The sequence below is a fragment of the Eublepharis macularius genome, chromosome 6 (assembly GCF_028583425.1).
Source record: "Eublepharis macularius isolate TG4126 chromosome 6, MPM_Emac_v1.0, whole genome shotgun sequence".
Lineage (NCBI taxonomy): Eukaryota > Metazoa > Chordata > Lepidosauria > Squamata > Eublepharidae > Eublepharis > Eublepharis macularius.
The window spans coordinates 97,336,020-97,358,182 of NC_072795.1; the positions used below are offsets into that span (position 1 = coordinate 97,336,020).

Sequence of the window (22,163 nt, forward strand, 5' to 3'; positions counted from 1 at the left end):
CCACAGACTTCTATGATTGCATCCCTCCAATACCATGCCTCATAGTAAAAGAGAAAGTACACAGATTTAGCTGCAAGCAGGATTTTTTAAAAATACATAAATTAATTCTCTAAAAGACTGTGCATCAAACCCTTGCTTCGAAAAGTTCTGTGCTATTGTGTACCAGGAATGAGGTTTTAGTGAAAGCAGAAGGATGGGGGGGGGGGGTCAGTTGTAGAGAAGCATTCGTACACTTGAAATGTTGGTTTTGCTGGGCTAACTGAAATTGGCAAACAAACACCTAGTCCTGCAATCACTAAAGGTAATAAAAGGAAGGTGGATTCAGCCAACAACCACCAATTACTTTTAAACCTGGCTTTCATAACTCTGTGTGGAATGGGCAGGCTGCTGCTTCTGGCTTCATGCACAAACGCAGCATGATCAGAGGCTCACCATGTGCTTACCAACACAAAAACTAGCCTCTAAGCAGGAACCACAAGGTATTTTGTCGTCAAAATCCACCTATTATCATACTTATTCGAGTGGATGACCTAATAAAAGTGTCTTCTCCATCTTTTTCTGCTAAGGAGGGGAACTAAAGATATATGGAATCTAGCTAAATCACAGCTTGTCATGTCTGCTGCTAGGAAAAGGAGAGGGAAAAAAAGGTATGAGGCAGTCTGGGGTGGGTGTGTTGTGCAATTGTTTTGAGATTGAAAGGGCAGGAGAATTGGCCTGCCACTCATTTACAAAGTGTTCCTACAACAAAACTGGTTCTTAAACACAGGGATAAATATTCTCACAGCTGGAGACAAATGTGGGGAATACAGACAAGAGCACTTTCCAGCCCCATTGGTTTTCAATAATGAAATAATAGTACATGCTTAACTTGCACACTGAAACCAATAGAACATGAAGTGTTTCACAAGTGGCTATATATTTTAACTTCTTCAAACACTGCGGTTATGAAATTCTAAAATGACAAATTTTAAATGGCAGCCATTTTGTGCCACTTGAGTACTGTGGGCTCGAGTCCTGAGAGAAACATTTTGCATGGTCGCACAGATCTTACCTGAATTCTTTTCTTGACAAACTGGTTTAATTCATTCGAGTTATTATTATTAATGAACTAGCTAGCCTTTCCTTTTCCCTTCCCCTCAGGGGAGGTAGTAAGAGGGTGACATTTGGTCATGAGGATAGGGTAATTTGGGAAAGGTATTATTTTTGTTGCTGTTTTGCGTTCTGTGTGGATTAATTTCTGATTTGTTTGGATCTTCTGCCTTCCTTTGCATTCAGTGGAATTTGTTTCTTCTTATTTATTATGATACTTGTTTGTTTGTTTTTTGCTTTTTCTGGTTGCCCTCACTTAGTGAGTTACCTGTTTTAATTATTTTGGGTAATATATTTTTCATGGCTCAGGACTGGATAGGTAGACTCCCAATGAACCAACTGCAATGAAATATGACCTTGCCTCAGTTTAAAAATGCTATTTCTCTGCAATGTGATTGCTGGGGCAGATGGGTGGCATTCTAGACAGACACTCTGGAAAGACTACTTTTAATGATAGTTACTGAGGGCCAGGCTACAAGTGACGAATGACACTTGAACGGCAAGTGGATTGAGTGGAGTGCAAGTGAACAGGGAGAAATACACTTGCCGTTCAAGTGTCATTTGTCACTTGTAGCTTTGCCCTAAGACTGGTTTTAAAAAAATGCTGTTCTGGCAGCCATTTTCAAGCCTTTTGCAGAGATGATGGCTGGGGGCATCTTATTCAAGGGACTGTAAAATCGAATCTTTTTACCCAATTCACTTGAAACTTGGGGATTCTTTAGATTCTCTGATATTCTGATACCATTTGGTGAAAAAATGTCATCTCAAGATAATCTACCACTTTCCCTAGATGGAAAATAATGGGCAGACATCTTAACGAAAATGGAAATGGAACCCAACAAGTCTTTCTAATAGGACAACATTTCCAAGAATTCTTAAAATAATATGACTTTCCTTTGTTAAATTATGATACATTATTAAAATGACAATTTTCCAGTGCACACCCCCTATTAGCCAACAACAATATATATTCGCTTATTTCAGTGCCAATGGCTTTTTTATGGACCAGCAGCTTTTTTTCTAAATCAAAGCAGAACATTTATCACAATGCTAGCTTTCCCAGGTATGTTTTCATCTCTGATTGATACATTTATCAATGAGGTGCTTCAGTCCAATCAAACACACACTTGCCAACTCATACTTTAATTCATGGTTATAGGATGGAGTATATTTAATGCTGTGCCAATTCAGCCGTGCAGTATGTTCAGTGAATGCCAGCACTGGCTCTTGGAAGATGAACATTTCTACTGGCATGTGGCAAAACTCACTTGTGTTGTGGGTATAATGTCATGTTTTGTGGTATTGTGCTGGGAAAGGAAGTGGAATGGTACAGCCTAAACATCTGCCTCCTAGTACAGCAAGCCTTTGGGCTGAGGGAGCAACTCGTCAACAAACCTCCATGAGTTAAGGGCACTTGCAACAGTACCAAGACCTAGTGCAGTTTCTGTAGTTTAAACTGAAGAAAGGACATACCATATACCGAACACATGAGCTCTGGCTTCTGAGTACCCCCACACATTGTGCCAAAAAAGAACATGTTTGTTTGGTGGGGGAGGTTATAACATTATGATTGTGTACTTTCATCTTGCTTACTGGCCTCCATATAAAACTCTGGAAAGATAAGTATGTTTTTGGCAGTCTCCCATGTTTATGTGATTAGCTGTGCAATCCTAAAAAGACTTAGAGCTCACCATGTCATCTGATGTCAAGGTTGTAACTTTGCTAAGGATTGCAGTGTTATGGTGCAATTTGTTTATGAAAATTCAGATCACAAACAAATCACTCCTAATATATTATCATACGCTGCACCTTTGGAAAGTTGGTCTAAGTGCCAAGCAATCACTGCTGTCGGGCAGCATATAATATAAAGGAACCGTTTCAGAGATGGTAGTAGTGTTGTAACAAGGCAGTACAGATTCCTACCGCCAGAAGGCTGCAGTTCAATCTCTGACATGCTGACCTCTGGCAAGCACCTCATTAAGACAGCAGAAAATAGATGTTCACCTTGAAAGCATGCAAAGTTCACTTTCCTTCAGGAAAACATGATTGGGATGCAGACAGGGCATTCTCATAGACACTTCTAACAAACAGGTGGAGTTAGAACAGGTATGAAGTTTCTGTACAGCACTCAGTCTCCTGGAACCAAGGGATCCAGGTGTTTTAAGTAGTCACTTAAAGCCACTATGCATTAGATAAAGCTGTTAAGCCTATCATAGAAAAAGAGGCTTTGGAAACAATTAAAAAGGCAATATCCACAGCTGGAACAAACATTAGTTTCACTGACCTCTACAGATGAATACAGAGGCCAATGATTTATATACAGTACTTTAAATTACACTTTGAACCATGTCAGCAGAAGGGTGCAACGGTCATCACTTCCTTTGCTCTTTTATAGCTCTCACCTCTACATTCCTCCCAAGTGGTGCCCTTCTGCTTCATAGGAAAGAAAGCAATGCTAACCTTGATTTATAGCCTTGATTTATAACCTTGATTTATAGCCTACACACTCCTTCTGAGTAAGGACTGCTATGTAAAAATATCCATATGTTTAGAACAACAGCCTACTTTGGATCACACACTTTGCAAATTCCAGTAGCAGAGCCCAGCGTGTTTGGCTGTAGCTGGGAGTATCCCCGACTCCTTGACACACATTTATGAGATGAGGCTCATAAATCAAGTAGAGCCAAGTCAAGTGGAGCCAAGATGTCACTATAGATTTTACCCATTGAGTTCAGTACGTACAGGTTACTTGTAGCTACCCCTGTTCTGTAAGATCCTCAGATGCTCTGAAAAGATTGATAGACTCTCTTGTGTTCATTAGCTGGAACACCAGGGCAGTACAGCAACATCCAGTTTACAACCACTGTTGCAATCTCCCTCTGCCCTCTCATCCCTTTCTGTGCAGCCTTGTTCAGTAATACCTGGGACCTAACCTAGGCTATAGTCAGTCTGACCTTATCACCTGAAAATATATGTCAGAAAGCTATCAGCCCCTGTAAAAAGGGAGCAAAGGAAATGGCCCCGTGTTTACCAAAGTGTTGCATAGCAAAGTGTCTTTCCTTATAGCAGGTGACTGGCAATCATTTTGATCCATGAACACAGTTCTGTAAGAACTAGCTGCCTCTTTACGGCTCTACAGTGTTGATTTTTGTGACTCCTCTTCTGTTTCTTAACTAAAGTACTCAGTGTACTGTTGTCTGTCAGTGCAACCTGAGAATGATTTATTCAAGAGACACGCAAGCTTCTGGCTCCTTTGCCTTGTCCTCGTAGTCCTAGCTGCTGCCAGTGGAAGAACATACTGAGCTACACATATTCAGGTTGGAATTTTCCGATTCTGTTTCTGTTTCAGCTTCATCAGTGGTTTCAGGGGGAGAAATGGGCTCATTCATTTGATCCTGGGTCCTCTTCAATCTGTATAGGATAGGAAGCAAGAGAAATGTTGATGAAAGCTGTGGGTTGGATAGATCCAGCAGAAATTTCCTTTAATGGTGTGTGGAAGGATGCCAATTCTCTCCTACCACTGCAGACCCGTTCCTCCAGGAGTAGCATTTGGGGGGCCGTTTCAGGCTGCAGCAGGCCACGGAAGGTAAGAAAGTCCTGCTGTACTGATGGGAAGCCAAGACAAGGCAAAAAACATTATTTGCTTCCACCTGGAGGCCAGTACTGGACTAAATGAAGAATCGGTGACCACTGGAAAATACTAGTAGAAATTACTGTTGGATCCAGCCAGTGTTTGAGATTAAGCATATGACAAAGAATGAGATATTATACCCATTTCTTTGTACAACTCTCTGTTGGGAATGATGGGGTTGGATCCAGACTAAATTTTCAAGTTCCACCAACTGCCTCTTCCCACTGCAAACCCACTTCATGTCATTCCTCAGGGTCCCTCATCCCCTGGGAGTAGCATTTCATGAAGATGTGTGGGCTGCACTGGGCTTACAAAGGCCTGGCACTTACACTTTAATTCCATTCTGGAAATTTTAATCTGGCTCCAAGCCAAGGAAATGCCTGTATCCTCAGTGGCACATAGGTGACCCTTCAGTTTCATCTGCTGTATGCTGCCTCCTTACAATTAGGGAACTATTGTGGAAAGAGTCTCTCGGGGACCATGCTTCTTAAAAATTGAAACATTGCCGATCTTGTTGCATCATAACTGGGGTCAATAATGATGCCTGCAAGTATAGTATAGATGTGAATCTATTATGTGGAGACTCTGGGTCATATATGCTAGCCAATTCAAAATGTAATCGATTCCAGTGATTGTTAACAATGGAATTATTCTTTTCTTTTGAAGGTTTTGAAAATAAAAGTAGTATAGATCTAGAGCATGGGTTCCCAACTTTTTTGAACTTTTGGGCACCTTTGGAATGCTGACTGTTGGCAGCTGCCACTGAAACATTGTTATTTTAATCTGCCCAGCCAACTGGATCTCCAATGGCCAATCAGAAGCCTGCTAGGCAAGTGTCTCGTCTGGCCGCATTTTCTAAAAATACTTGGTGGACACCAGAAAGGTGTCAGCAGATGCCATGGCACCATGTTAGGGCCCCTCGATCTAGTGTGTTGGGCTCCTTTGAAATGCTGTATGCAATTTTCATTGCTCCGTCTCAAAAAGGATATCAAAGAGCTAGAAAAGGCAGAGAAAGAGGCAAAAAAAGAAATTCAAGAGGTTGCAGCACCTTCCCTAAGAGAAAAGGGCAATTTTGGGGCTTTTTAGCTAAGAAACAAGACAGAGTAGAGGACATGGCAGAAGTTTATAAAATTATGGATGCTGTAGAAGAAAATGGATAACAAAACCTTTTTCTCCCTCCCAACAGTACTGGATTCAGAGAAGACAAAGAACTTGTTGAACTCACTGCCTCAAGATATAGTGAGGGCCACAAGTTTATATGAGGCAAGGCATAAAATTCCTGATAGTTCCAGGAATCACTATTCACCATGATTAACCTCCATGTTCAGAGACAGTATAATTCAGAATACCAGGTACAATATTGGGGGATCCTCATTGTAGGTTATCTGGGACATTTGACCAGCCACTGGGTGTAGCAAGATAATGAAGGATCATTGGTCTGATCCTGTAGCATGTACTTTTCCTTTTATATTCCTCTTCATCATCATCATCATCATCAGAAACTCATAACTTAATTACGCCAATCTAAATCTATTGATTTCAATAGGCTTCAGCTGGAGTAACTCTGAACAGGATTGCACTGTAACTCATAAGTCAAGAAGCCGTGGCATAAAAGTGAAATTATTCTTACTTCTGAGAACTTTCTCCTTTTTTCTACAGCTAGCTATGGTAATGGAAAGTGCCATTATAATGATCCTTGTTGGGATTTTCAAGGTAAGAGACTAACAGCGGTGTAGTGCAGTCCTAAGCAGAGTTACACCTCCCTAAGCCTACTGATTTCAATGGGCTTAGACTGGAATAACTCTTCTTAGGATTGCATTGGTGGTTTGCCAATTTCTGCCTCTGTACAGAGACCCTGGTCTTCTTTGGAAGTCTCTCATCCAATTACTAACCAAGGCTGACCCGACTTAGCTTCAAAGATCTCATGAGAACAGGCTAGAGTGGGCTATCCATGTCAGGGAACAGCTAGCAATAATCCTTGTGAATTCAAATGCTACTCAGTGATTCTAACAGCATTCTTCCAAACTCACTTCTCTCTGTTAAAAATGACAAAGTCTTGCTGAATTGCTTCAAGGCAGTCCTGGAGGTAGTCATTTTCCTATGAAGAAGAGAAAATGAAAACAATATGTTAGCATGAATTTATTTGTCTAGAACAATTAATGACTGTTATGAACAGAAAGGGATCCTGAAAGTACTCATTGGTTCTTTGGTAGTAATGTGCACTTGAAAAAAAGATATTTTTTGCATCCAGATCTCAGGAAGGGGAAAAATACAGATATTTGATGGTATTCAGCTCTGCCTCCCCTTTTGTTTTGGGATTCATTTTTTTCTGGGTCTATTTGAGTTTCTTTATTCCCTATAAGGGACTTTTAGGGGCATGCTGGAGTGGTTGTTATTCAATCAAATGACATCAACATTGCAGGAGACCTAGTGCTGCCTGATCACTAAAGACAGCCCAATCTCCAAGTGAATTGGACTAAGGGGACCAATTCTATGGGCCCTTGAACAAAATGCCCCCAGCTACGCTACTTGCAGACCAGGAGAAAAAAAATAGTAAAAAAGTCCAGTAGCACCTTTAAGACTAACCAACTTTATTGAGGCATAAGCTTTCAAGAACCACAGCTCTCTTCATCAAATGCATCTGATGAAGAGAGCTGTAGTTCTCAAAAGCTTATGCCTCAATAAAGTTGGTTAGTCTTAAAGGTGCGCACTATGGCTCAGGAAGTATGACACTGCACAAACAAGATATATATCTATATCCACCATATTAAATGTGCTTATTTGAGCAAACTCATTAATAATCTCAATTCACATACAATATACAATCACCAATCCCAACAAATCCTCAATTAAGTGACAGTGAAACAGTCTTGGTATCCAATAGTAAAATGGCACACCCCGCGTTCTCCTCGCGGCTTGAAAGTAGCTGGCGTCCGTAGTTTGCCAGTAAAAGATACGGGCTGCTGAGGATGTTAAAGGCAACGAGCCACGCCGGCCTCTTTCCACTTCACTCGTTTCAAAAATTATTTTCTTCTTCAGGCCATTAAATGACTACATCTCATTTCATTCATTCAAAACTCCAGCTCCATGCAATTAACGGTAGCGGTGGGATCCCACCGCTACCGTTAATTGATTGAAATGATTGAAATGAGATGTAGTCATTTAATGGCCTGAAGAAGAAAATAATTTTTGAAATGAGTGAAGTGGAAAGAGGCTGGCGGGGCTCGTTGCCTTTAACATCCTCAGCAGCCCGTATCGTTTACTGGCAAATTACGGATGCCAGCTATTTTCAAGCCGCGAGACAAATGCGGGGCGGGCCGTTTAACTTTCCGATACAAGGATTGCCTTTAACATCTTCAATACCTTCAGTAGCCCGTATCTTTTACCGGCAAACTATGGATGCCAGCTACTTTCAAGCCGCGAGACAAATGCGGGGCGGGCCATTTAACTTTCCGATACAAGGATTGCCTTTAACATCTTCAATACCTTCAGTAGCCCGTATCTTTTACCGGCAAACTACGGACACCAGCTACTTTCAAGCTGCGAGGAGAATGCGGGGCGTGCCATTTTACTATTGGATACCAGGACTGTTTCACTGTCACTTAACTGAGGATTTGTTGGGATTGGTGATTGTATATTGTATGTGAATTGAGATTATTAATGAGTTTGCTCAAATAAGCACATTTAATATAGTGGATATAGATATATATCTCGTTTGTGCAGTGTCATACTTCCTGAGCCGTAGTGCTCTCCTTGAGATTCGTGATTTACAGGAAGTTTTCCCTTGTAGTTGTTTTAGTCTTAAAGGTGCTACTAGACTTTTTACATGTTTACTGATAATACTATGAAATTATTAACAATAACGACAACTTTGCAAACGCACAAATTTGGAACTCTGCCATAGAAAATAGTCAAGAGGCAAGTGTTATTTGGTCTGGTAGAGTGTTTACTTTGGCTAGATGTTCTGCCCTACCCTCTGCTGTTCTGGATGGCAGATTTAAGAAGATTCCTTGGAATGAGAGGCTATGTCCTTGTATACTTGGGGAGGTTGAAACCCAGGAACATGTGTTCCTGAGGTGTCCTTTCTTTAAGGAAGCACGTATGAGACTTATAAATCCCTTTCTGGAAGGTATCTCAGAACATCCGGATAAGAACAAATTAGAGAAACTGCTGTCAAACTCAGATTTTACAACATTACACCAGATAGCGAAATTTTGTGCTCTGGTTGTTAAAGTCCATTAGAGTGTAGGCCTCCACTCCGACTACTTGTCTAGAACTATGCTGAATTTCTGGTTTTTATAAATTTTGAAAGATTTGTTTTAAATCGTACATATTCATATGTTCCATGTTTTAATGGTCGTAAAATATGTATTTTACTTTTTATGATAAATGTATTGGCTAAGTGCTGTAATAAAGAATCTCTGGTCTGGTATAGCTTCCTCATGTTTGTACAGCTCCTTCATGCTAATCGTGCAAAGAACCATTGTGACTGTTAACATTTATGACACTATCTGAATGGTTTATAAGTATTCACTCCCCTTCTGAGGAAGACTCCGAAACAAGTGATAATCTGGAAGCTCATGAAGGAAGAAAAAAAGATTAAAGGAGAGTTGTTTAGAATGTTTGGACCCAATATGAAGTGCTTCAGGTTTATTTGATTGTATATGAGCTACATTTACTTTGTTATAATACTTGCCGACTATCTGCCAGTATTTGAACATGTTTGTGGATTATGATGGTTGTTGTGGATTTTCCGGGCTGTATAGCCGTGGTCTTGGCATTGTATTGTATGTACTGCATGTTGGATTAATTTTTTTATAATAACACACACACAATATTGGATAAGAATGAATTTCATTTGTGTTTAGTGATCCTTATCTCAGTGTTTTTGTAGTTGATAGAAATAGTAATGCCATGCCAATATTATATGTCAGAGGAATCAAATCACAGACCTAGAAATTCTAGGAGGTGCCATTCATTCTCATCTAACATAAGAGAGAACAGAATATCCATACTGTGTATAGCACTGGCACAGACCGCTTATTCTTTAGGGTCTTATGCAAAGCAAAATATAGCACAACACTCAAATATTTAAACTCTGTTTGGGTTGTTTTGTTTTAGCCTTTTTTGTGCTCAATGTCCTCTTTTGTTTACATTGGAAAATTCAAGGATACACTGACCGACTGTGAGCTGTCCTTGCTATTATCCCGGGACTTATTCTTTGCCAGCCTCTTCTTCTTCTTGTGCAATGGCCTTGACTCCAAGATCATCTCTTCTAGCTCAAAAGTGGGGTCGCAGTGCAGACGGCCTTTCTGTGTTTAATCAGACCAAGATATTGCCTTAAAGCCATGTGATTTACAAGCAAGTTAACTGTAGCAAGATATTGTACCAAATGTGTTTGCCTTGGCAAATCCTTGGCTTTACACCACGGCTTCTCTCATAAGCAATGGGGATCAGGGACAGAAGCAAATGTACCAGGCACTTTGACTTACATTAGGAACAAAGCCCGGTTCCACTTTCTTCTCACAGATTTCATCCCAATCCACGCTGGATAAGTAGGAGGAAGTCTGGATGTCAGCTAAGCTAGAAAAGCGATGCTCAGGGTTCACTGTAAGAAGCTGAAATTACAAATGTTGTGGCAAAGTTTGTCTTGACAAAACAGTACTGCAAAGGATAAAACAGCTTTAGCTCAGAACTCTGGGCTGATTACTTCCATGGAATGGTTGCTCCTTCTGTGTGGCCCCCCAGCGATAATAGCTGAAACAAGGAGGCTATACAGAGTGGTTGGATGATGCAATCTCTTCTCACACCAGTGCTGCAGCTTTCTGGGTACCAGCGGAGCTGGAGAGTAAACAACTGCATTTGCCATTTGTCATTCATAATCCCTCTTTCAAATGTTACAGGTACACTTTGAGACCCAACCAGCAGAAACAGCAACTGTGCTTTAAAGCTAACATAACAACCCCCCGCCCCCCCGGGAACTTATACAAACCCTGAGCAGACATTCATTTACATCTGAGCATAATACCTACTCAGCCACTTCAAGCATAGTAAGACATGGAGAAGTGGCTAATAAATATGATGTGTTTTTAGAAGGCTCTTGTAGCAGCTCACAAAGACCATTTACAACATTCAGTGCAATAAAAATAACATTAAAAACAATCAATAAAACTTGCTTTGATAAAAGTATTACAGTCCCAGACAGCTAACAGTCCTGAAAAGCATTTATGAAGTGGTCCCTAGACACAGTAAAAACAGCCAAAAATCCAGAGTTACATCCTTTGAGCCCATGGACTTCAATAGACTTCAAATAGTGTAACTGTGCTGAGGATTGTGCTACACATTCCATCTATGTGCCAAAATCTTCCTGGATGAAAAGGCCCTGACCATTTCCCTAAAGTCAGCTGGCTCAGGTTACAAGTCTATGTTAAAAGCCATGCTTTACCACGTTAGTTTTCATGTGCATATTTTCATGACAAAGCATTTTCAAACAAGTAAGACCCTATCTGAAGTGGTTGCAGTTTTCTGAAAATTGTGCCATCTGCTCTACTCAATGTTTGAATCAACATCTCAAGAACAAACACTAAACACAGTCTTCATTTCTGGTGATGTTAAGGAAGTTGGTTATTTCCAGGTTTGTAATACTTGACTCCAATCAGGAGTGTGCATCAAGACCAAAGAATTCCACACCACCATTCAGCAGCTTCAGTCCAACATGAAAACACGGGAAGCTGCCTTACAGTAAGGTTACATTCAGATGTCACAACAAACTTTAATGAAATAGCAGCTTGTCAGCCTTGAATATGACCAGAGCTTGTTTGCTTCATTCACATGCTCCCCTCCCTGCAGTGTATGGAGATTAACTGGACACTTCCCAGTTTGATCCAATCCAAGTTAGCCAGGGCTTCTTAATGCAGACACCTTGGCAAACTGGAGTCCCTTGCAGTACCACAAACTGGGATTCTAAACCTCAATCCCAGTTTAGAATCCTGGCTTGTAAGAGGAAAGCAACCTCCAGTTGCTCAAGATGCTATATTCTGAAGTTATAGCCAAGTGGAGTGTGATCAAACAGGGAAGAGGTCCAATAAACGTAATACATTTGAGGAGGAGGGAAGTGGGAGGAGCAAGCCGAGCAAAACAGCTGGATTGCTGACAAACTTGTTTAAATATAGTTTGTTGTGTTGTTCTGTCATCACATTCACCCATCAAGCCCAGTACTGTCTGCCAGAGATTAAACTGGGGTCTTTCTATATGTAAAACTATGAATTCATTCAGTTTCCATTCCCCAATAAGAGCCGTAGGTGGTTTTAAGAGCAGTCCTCAGCAGAGTTACAATCTTCTCAGTCCACTAAAGTCAATGGGCATAGAAGGGTAATCCTGTTTAGGATTGTATTATTAGCGTATTATGACTATATATGGACTAGTTTTTTTTTTTAAATAACCTCTTCAAAACAGTGTGTTTACATACATCATATATTTGGAGTTCTCTCTTATGGCTGCTTGAAATTGGTTTCTGTAGACAATGTTTTGAAAGTTATGCTCTGATGTGAGTCCTGTAGAGGGCGTTTGTGTACTTGCTGAGTGAGTTTCGAGGGAATTGTTCCATAATGGAACTCAACTTCTTTAAATCAAACTTTCTTTCTGTATATTGGTCACCTGACAGTAATCTGTATTGGAGCCACCTGTTTGTGTGAGTGACATCAAAAGGAAACCATTGCAGAGATAGGTACAGTGGGCTTGCATCAAAAAATTTTCACTGGTAAACTATGGATACAAACATATTTTCTTTCAGTTGCTTGAAACTGAAAGAAACCCAATGAAACTGGAGAACTGTTAACCAAAGAATTTTAAACTGATAGCAGTCCATCAATGGCTACTACTAGCCATGGTGACAAAAGGGACCCTCCATGTACAGAGGCAGCAAACCTCTGAATGCAAGGGCCAGGGGGCAGCATCAGGGGAAGGCTTTGGTCTCTATCTTGTTTGGCCCTCCAGGGCAACTGGTTGGCCAATGTATGAAAGAGGATGCTGGACTAGATGGACCACTGGTCGGATCCACTAGGCTCTGTTTATGTTCTTATGAACAATTAAGCCTCATGTACTGAGACAAGAAAAGGAAACTTCACTCTGAAATTTTATCATGGGAACTGGCACATACTAACAAAGCAAAAAAAGCAATATTTTATATTGATTACTGAACGATGACATTTACAATAAAGGTTGGCTCATTGCCATTAGTTTGAAGGAAAAGGATCTGTTCTGATTAGCATTGCAAATGTCTATCTGATCCAGCAAGGGAATGTACACACATTGGACTGGGAAATAAATATCTGAGCAAAACGGTGTTATAAGCATTTGAAACATTGCATCATTGCATCCAGTACTGCATCCAACACTTTGTGACACTAACTTAGATCCTAACCTTGGGGGTTGTAGCTAAATATGCCCTTCCACTCACACACTCATGGAATGGTTCTTTCCTCGACCAGAAGGATTCCTTTCCATAGTTGCATCTAATTTGCATTTGCATCTAATTCTATGGCTTAAATTCAGTCCATTGCATACAGAGAGTCATCTCATTTGGAGACTAAACACCTGCAGATACATACAGGCAACAATGTGCAGGCTGCTCTCTGAGACTGGCTCTCTAGATTAAGTTTTCTTTGCTATTTCCACCTTGCTGGTCAACAATCGCAGCCCTACTGAAGAAACTGTTATTTACCTTCCTTAATAACGCCACCATGTCTTTTGACCATGTTGTCGTGTACTGGACGCTCACAGTACTGAACAACTGAACTAAAGATTCAACTGGACTATTGGAGTGGATGTCATATGGCCTCTAGAAAAAAAGAAAACAGAGATATTGGAAACTTCTGCACTTCCCTCTGAGGCACATTAAGAACATAAATAAAGGGGCAGGCAGCCACAACATCTATATTAAAAAAATGATACTACACCCATCCACGAAGGAGCTCGTATGCCATCACTCCCAATGACCACCAGTCAACTTCAAAGGAATAACCAGTTCCACCATTCAGAAAAGAATGAAAGACTTCTGGGGCTAAGAGGGAAAAAGAGGAAGAAATTACTTTGTTTGTACCATGTTTGAATGCCATGAAATTATTCTTACATTATGCTAAGATTCAGACAAAGGCATGGAATCCCTTCCACCAACCTAGGTCCATTGCCTCTCTTCTGCCACCTTCATGGAGGAAGTATTTTCCATTGAAGCAAGAGGGAATATCAGAACCAGCCCACTGCAACTTTGTTTATTTAGTGCTATTAATGTGCAGGCATGGTGTATAGCCCAATCTAATGAGATCTAGGACGCAAAGCAGAGTTGGTACATGGATGGGAGACACCAAGAAAGACTGAGGTTGTTCTGCAGAGGAAGGCAATTGCAAATCAGTTCTGCTCCTTGCTTCTCTTGCAAACCCCTTGCCGTGGTCGCCATAAATCAGTTGTGACTTGAAGGTGCACACATACATATTGATGTGCATGGCAATTTAAAGAGTACAGGTCCCTGCCCTGAAGCGCACACAATCTAAAGTCTGAAACTAGGAAAGCAAGACATGGGGGAGATAGTGGGCTGAACAGAGGGCGAACATGTACCCATTCCTGTTCCATATTCTTAGTCTTAGTTCCAGTAGGGGGTGGGGACTAAGGGATTGTGCCAAAAGCAACAGAGGGTTTACAAAACTAGAAGAACCTATATACATTTTGTTATATTATATATAAATTTTAAATGAATCATGATAGTTGATTATCATATTAAAATCTAATGTTTGTGAAAGGCAGATCTGGTTCCTCAACAATGATTTTCCATGATGCCCATTCTGGGGCACATATCTTTTCAAACTCATAAAGAAGTCTAATAGTGCAATCCTATAAACACTTTTCTTGGATGTAAGCCCCACTGAATATGCTTGAGTAGGATTCTGAACAGAACTGCTTAGGATTGCTCTCTCCTTAAAGCAGAAGGAGGAGGCAGAAGAGAAGCCACCACCCCTCCTCTGGTTGGCAGAAAGAAGCAGCAATGGACAAAAGGACGGCACCCTGCAACAGGTTTTGCCCTGGAGTGGGAAAGGGTGTTTGGGAAAGGGTACACCAAGAGCCAGTGCACTCTGGCCAGGCAATAGGACCAGGTGAGCAAGTCCTCATGATCTTCCTGCAGGCAGCCCATTTATAATGCAGTGGTAGAAATTCCACTGTGGGAAGCTGGCCCATGCTCTTCTGAAACTATCCCTCCATGCCAAAAGGTTGGGGTGAAAAACAAAACACAGGAGTAATAAGAAGTGCACCAACAGAAAGAGAGACTGACAGTTAAATCCTAAGCAGAATTACTCCAGTCTGGAGTACCTCTGCTTAGCATTTCACTGTAAATGCAAAGAAACTGGTGGGGAAATCTCTGCAGCATCATGTAGATTTTGGAAGCAGTTATTGTGCGTATTTGCTGGTAAAAGCAGCGATCTAAAGCCTCCTTTTAAGTATCAGATCATACAGATGTTGATGCTACTACACAACCATCAATGTACATGGTGCTTTATTTATTTAGAAAGCTTGTTAGTCACACTCTACAAAATGCCCGAAATGATAGGGATGTGCATTTGTCTGGAAATCATTGCCGGCTAAGCAAGCATTGTTCAACTGCTGTGAGTGGCTTCTAAAATAGCCCTGATCGGAGGGGGCTGTGGAGGGACACCCAGGTAACTCCTATAGTAGCACTTGGCAAACCAATGAAAGCCAAAGGAAACTAAATAACAAAAATGAACGTATACAATTTACAAACATAACAAAAAAGAACGTAAATTTTTGGAAGAAATGGAAAAGTTACACAGAAAGAAAAGGAAGAATAATGCTTTTATACAAGTAACCAAAAAAAGATGATTCCTCGCCCTTATAACTTGTGCTTCAATGGCACGAGTGGCAACAAAAAGAGGGAAGGGAAAGCAAGTGTAACAAGAGATAAGTGGGCTTTTTGAACAATAAAATATAACTGGAGAAGAAAAATCACATCAGCATGGTCGTGTGGCTTGCTAGTGTGAACCTTACCTAGCTCCACTTTTGTATGAAAGGGAGATGATAAAATGGATTTCTCATGAAAGTGGTTGCATATGAATGGCATCATTTCAACCAAAGGAAGGTTCTTACTCACCCATGTAAGGCTTTGTTCCGGCTAAAGCAGTTGCTCTTTCACCATCCCGGATTATTGTTGCGATATTAAAATCCGTTAGGTGGGCATGGCCTAGGAGGAACCAAATTTGAGAAAGTAAGTCCAAACATCAGGGCTGATAAACACTGGTGCTCCTTTTTTCAGAGAGAAATGGCTTAAACCTTAAGCAAGGAGGTCCCTGATACTAAACCGGCAAAAGGTGACCTGTCCCTCATTAAATGATAAGATGGCCCAGGAAGCATTGTGTGGGAAGGGGGGAGTCTATTCCCAGAATAGGGTGCTATGTCTGCACACATAAACATTTTCTGATTCCTGGAACTCAAGGGCTTCATTAAACACCAGCACTTACTTGAATCTTTTCCTGGTAGAGATACTAATCTACCTTCAACATAAGTTGGTTTACACACATAGACATACATGATAAAAGCCCTTGAAGCCATCTGTGGTCAGAGCAGACCACATCTTTTCTGCTTCTCTCTCTTGCCTCACGAGCAGCAATTTGATCGCTGAATAAATGATGCATGTGGGAATGGTGCTGTCTGAGCAGGAAAAAAAGCTGGAAATACAATGGGTGGTGGTGGAGGGACACATGCATGGACAAATCACCCAGCCTGTAAATCATCAGAATCACACTTGAGAGAGTGCATCCAAGCGTCTTCAAATCAAAACCTCACTCTGAAGTGATAAAATACGCCACCCTCTCTATCAGGCTCTCAAAGAAGCCTCTCACTGCAGAATGAGTAAAGTCCAACGCACATACCTCAGAGGAAGTTTGCAGTCTCCAGCATCTCTATTACACGTACAGCTGGGTGTGAGGGTGTGATTTAAAGCATCACAAGAGCACATGGGCAGGGTGAACCTTTTTGGTGCATTAAATTACTTTTCCACCACCACCGCTCCTGCTTTACTTGTGATTCACAGCCAGATTTACTGCTGTCATATTTGAGTCTCTGACTGAATCCACAAAGTAAAAAAGAATGCTGGTCTAAAACAAAATTCTAAAACCAATAACAAGGTTCAGATAGATCAAGATGGGGAACCATGTTAGTCTGTCTGTAGCAGTAGAAAAGAGCAAGAGGCCAGTAGCACCTATAAGACTAACAAGATCTCTGGTAGGGTGTATGAGCTTTCGTGAGTCAGAGTTCACTTCTTCTGATATAGCTAGAATGTGAGTCCATCTGTCCTTGTATCTTGGGGAGTGGAGTGATTACAGAAGCTGAATGACAATAGCCGGTGAAGGTCTACATAATACCTTTTTGTTAAGTAATAAAAGGTATGACGTGGTTTGTGTTCTTGCTTTTGAATTCTGAATTCACAGGTCTTTGGATTATTGCTCTCCTATAATCGTTCCCCTCCTGCATTGCCAAAAAATCCAAACCGAATGTTCACAAATATCTAATAACATGTGGGTCCCGATTCTTGATGCTAGCTGCACAGCAAACACCCTTCCAGTGTTCTCATTAATTTGGGAAAATTCTAACCCACCTGAGGGTCCCTATAAATTCATCTTAAGATACAGGTGGTTGATGTCAGAATACTCCTGTGAATAAACATATCTTTTCCAAACCACCATTAAGTGTACTGCAGGCCACTTATCACCTCTCTTGCTACCAAAGGCTGGGAAAAAATCCCTCATGAGCTGCAACAAATCAAGAGCCACTTTCAGAACTCGCTTGCAGGACAACGACTTTCAAGCCCAGATAAGAACTCCAATCCAAAATAATCTGCTGACTTTTTCTTCAGGTCACTCTCTCTTTCCCTCTCTCATTAGTATTAGTGATTCAAGAAGCATGGATAGACACTAAAATATTTTTCCTTTTTTATTTCTCTTATGACACAACAAGACTGCAGGTACTTCATAGGCACTAATGTATATATATATAGTGCTTAGATATGACTTGGAGTCATCAAGAGTCAAGGGGGAAGAATTCCTCAAGACTTTCTCACCTAGCTGCTGGGAAAACTTCCCAAATGGTAATCCCCAGCTTGAATTATGCATGTAAATTCCAGAGAAAAACTGCATTACACCATGTATGTTTCAGTTCTCAAAAATTCACCTTCAAAGAGTTAGGCTACACAACTGAATCCACACATCTGGATATTGTCTACTCATCACCTCCTGGATTTTCCTGTCTGTTGTGTGATTCTAGAGTTCCATGACAGAAACTCCAGATATTTCCTCTGACTGCAAAAGTGGTTGTTGGGGAAGAGGGAAGGTCAACATAGATCAAAGCCTTGGTGCTGAGGGGGTAACCTGACCGGGTTGGGGGGGGGACCTTCTTGCATCCTCTCCCTACTGAGGATTAAAGCAGTCCAGGGGATTTAACATACCCTTCCCAGTATCATGTCCTCAATTCATACTGGAGTACCAACTGCTTTTTATAGTCAAATGACACATCTGGAGTTCCAAAGATAGAACTCCTTACATCGTGTGTTGCTTGGCTCAAAGCAGGTGCTCTGCAGTATAGCTGGAGTTCTTCAGGAAAGTGAGGAATGATTTTGTTATGACAGCCTACTGAAAAATTCTCATCTGAAAACTGAAAAGTGAAGCCTCTGCCCATATGGAGATTCAAGAATGTATCAAAGCCCTGCCCACGTGGAAAATCTTGCTTTATTCCTGACATCTTTCAGAAATTCAAGAACATCTGTCACTTCTTGCCACTGACTACTCAAGCAGGTACACAGATGTTAAGGAGAAAAAATGGATAAATGTGCTCTTTATATATTTTATATCAGAAAACGACAATGGGCGTCTCACAAAGCTAATTTTAATTGCTTTTGCATGAAGCTGCACTTATCAAAACCTTTCCAGAATGAGTAATAGTAGCTACCAATCAATGTCAATTACGCTAATTCTTCTCTGAAATGAGCTGGGGGGGGGGGCTGATGAACAGAATACGTTCAGTTTCAAATCCCTTATCCTCTTGCACGTCATTCACAACTATGAAAACTGAGGGGGGAAAAACTTGAACATGTAAATGAATGTACAAAACAGAAAGCACAGAGAAGATCAGAGTATTCAGATGCAGAGGTGGCAAAAATAATTAGGAATTTTTTTTGTTCTTACCTTGTTCATCAAGGAGAATGTTGTCTGGTTTCACATCTCTGGAAAGAAGCAAGCTTTTAAGTCAGATTTATAATAGGAAGGCAACAATTTCTTACAACTGTGTAATGCAAAAATACCCCAGGAAGCCGTGAAATAGTGGGATTTTAGATAAAAAGAATATTTTTCCGGAGCCATTAAACAAAATAGGAGTGTGAAATTTGCGTAACCCTCTCAAGGAAATTTCTATTCAAAGTAATAATTGAAACACACAAAAGAATGTCATACTGAGAAAACAACTCTCGGCCAGGTACGTTAAGTCCAAACTTGAGAAAATGCAGGGCAGATTTGTCAATGGATCTCCCAAGCACATCTGGGTAATAAATATCAGCTATGGGGACGTCCAGCATGGACCAGAGCTATGGGGGAGAGGCCTTTGCTACATGCTGTTTTCCTTGAATAGTCCCCTGGAAGTGCTATGTGCTTTGGGGGGAAGATATCAGTCCGCTATATGGTTTCCCCACAAGACAAATGGCCTCCCCCAGCAAGGCAAGTATCTGAGGTTGGGAAAATAGTGTGCCTTTGCATTGGGGAGAGGGGAGGGGGTTTAAAAACCCTCACCCATGGTTTCAACTCACCAATAAAAAAATACTCAGGAAATCCATTCACAGATCTCCCTGCATCTCATGAGGAATGTAAGAGTTGCCATGCAGGATCAGACCAATGGTTCATCTAGTCCAGCATCCTACCTCACATAGCGACCAACCAAATGCCTCTATCTTGTTTGATCCTTATATACTAAAGTAAATGCGAAGAAAAGCTACTTATAACGACAGAGCATCTCTAAACTTACCAGCAAAGAAAACAGGAAATCCTTTGGTTTATGAGCTGATCTCCCTAATGTCCCAATTATGACCACAGTCATTGGTAGCCTATTCAAAAAGCTGGCACCCTTACCTAAAGCTCTGTAGAGTCTCATAAACTTCTGAACAGGCACTTAGTGAGTGGGGAACACATACTCAGTACAGCATTTTCTTAAGCTATGTATGAGCTTCTGCTTGTATTCAAATTTCTGCATTCCATACCCTACTGCACTGCTTTTTGAATGTTTGATCATACTGGCCAACACTTTGTAATCCGCCTTGAGTCTCAATGAGAAAGTGGACTATAAATTACAAATAAGTACTTTCTAGCTGTGGTGACTTAGAGAAAAATTATCTAGTGGCAACTTTTTCCAGTTATAAGTGATTGCACGCTGTCATGTTCTGAAATGTTTAGGAATTAAATACGTTATCAAAAATAGATCAAGATGGGTAGCCGTGTTAGTCTGTCTGTAGCAGTAGAAAAGAGCAAGAGTCTAATAGCACCTGTAAGACTAACAACGTTTGAGGTAGGGTATGAGGTTTTGTGAATCACAGCTCACTTCTTCAAAAATGTTTAGGAATTAAATACACTGTACCAATTACAAGTTCAGATGTATAGCAGGGCTCATATGTAACCGAAACCTGCTCAACAGCTATCCCTAATAAGCAAATATCCAGACTGGCTTGTATTGTGCTGCCAGTTTGCAGCAGCTGGAAGTAACAGATTGTGTCTTTACCTGTGTATAATATGCTGACTGCGTAAATAATCTAAGGCTGAGGCCATCTCACAGATATAGAGTTTCACTGTTTCCTCAGTAAACTGCACATTTTGCTGGAGATGATAACGAAGGTCACCACCCAGGAGTAAATCCACTACCATAAACATATCTTCTTCATCCTGAAAAGAGTACCTGTGGAAAATGAGCAGAGGTGAGTGAACTATGGGATATCAAGGAAATGCCACAGGTGGCATCCCCAAATGCAAGGACTCTTTCATGTATACATGCACTTGCATAAAAAATATCACATGCACCTTTACTTTGTATATGATCTGCAAACACATTCCTCTGAAATGCAAACAGTTTCCTTTAGGACACTATGCTACTTTTCCCCCATTGCATATTTATTCTCAGTACATTCAGTTGGGTTACATCATCTTGTTTTGCAATGCTTTTTATATGAGCTCTCCTCCTCCCCCTGGGTTGATATTGAACAAGGAGCAAATGTCCCAGTTAATTTTACTTTGCTCGCACAACCCCCCATTTCTATATCTGGCACAATCACATGGTTCCTGGAATGTGATCATTACACACTTTTCTAGGCATAATCCATAATGGACTGGAATATCAAGCAGCCTGCCTGGTTTTATTGTCAAAGGGAAACCAGTGCCATTAGTTCTCAATGACTCACTAGCAAGACAGTGCTAGCCTGCATTGTGGCTAACCCTTCTTTTTAATGTAAAAGTCCAGTAGCTCTGGGAACCTAAGATATTGGTCCTACTTGCCAAAGGACTTGACAGAACAGATAATCATATTGGAACCACATTAAATTGCCTATGGCAGTGTTTCTCAATCTTTCATATCTTATGCCCCACTTAATCACTCTTATCAAAGAAGTGATAGCAACAAAAGTCCTCTTTTTACAAGAAGGATATTTATATTTGTGACATACTGCACATTTTTTAAAAGTCTATAAGTGCTGTAAACACCTAGCTGCAGGACTATTAAGAGTTAATCCCTCACAGAATTAGAGAGCTGTGAACAAGGAATCTGATTTGGTAGCATCAGCTGGAAAGCAGCGGGTCTGTTTTCAGTCCTAGCTGAACAGGCAGGAATCAAATGTGAAGAGTCGGGAGATGGAGTCCTAACAGAGAGAGCAGTTTTACACTGGCAGGAGAACTGGAGAAAGTTGGCAAGGAGGTTTAGAAAGTAGGTGCAGACTCCCAAATGGGCTAAGGAAAGGGGGATAGATCTTCTAAGGAGAGATTTTCCCTACCCAGTCAAACAGAGAGGTAGCACCAGAGAGTGAAGAGATCCCTGGTCGAGTGAGGTTGGAAATTACCCGTGGAGACTGTCATATTCAGTTAACAACTGAAGGAAAGTACTGGTGGGTGAAGAGAAGGGGATTGGGGTACTAGAAAGTGGGTAAAAGAAAGTATACTGGAGTGCTTGGGGGAAAACAAGGGAACCTATAGTTAGTTAGTTAGTTAGTTAGTTAGTTAGTTAGTTAGTTAGTTAGTTAGTTAGTTAGTTAGTTAGTTAGTTAGTTAGTTAGTTATGGAATTTTAAAAACGTCTCTGGTGCTATTCCTGTTGTTTAAGTACGAGGGAACGTCATAATATGTTTACACTCTGTTATTAATAAT

General features: G+C 40.8%; 1 protein-coding gene across 1 annotated transcript in view; it reads right to left on the reverse strand.

Moving 5' to 3' along the window:
* Nucleotides 1–4,273: 4,273 nt before the first annotated feature.
* Nucleotides 4,274–22,163, reverse strand: part of STK32C (serine/threonine kinase 32C) — a 208,801-nt gene continuing 190,911 nt past the window's right edge. The window contains exons 4-12 of the mRNA XM_054983368.1: nt 20,537–20,710; nt 18,961–18,998; nt 15,876–15,965; nt 13,678–13,781; nt 13,443–13,559; nt 10,213–10,338; nt 9,901–10,032; nt 6,751–6,818; nt 4,274–4,500 (exon numbers count right to left, since the gene is read on the reverse strand). Coding sequence (XP_054839343.1) covers nt 4,362–4,500; nt 6,751–6,818; nt 9,901–10,032; nt 10,213–10,338; nt 13,443–13,559; nt 13,678–13,781; nt 15,876–15,965; nt 18,961–18,998; nt 20,537–20,710 — 988 coding nt within the window. The 3' untranslated portion in view covers nt 4,274–4,361. The remainder of the gene's footprint in view (nt 4,501–6,750; nt 6,819–9,900; nt 10,033–10,212; nt 10,339–13,442; nt 13,560–13,677; nt 13,782–15,875; nt 15,966–18,960; nt 18,999–20,536; nt 20,711–22,163) is intronic.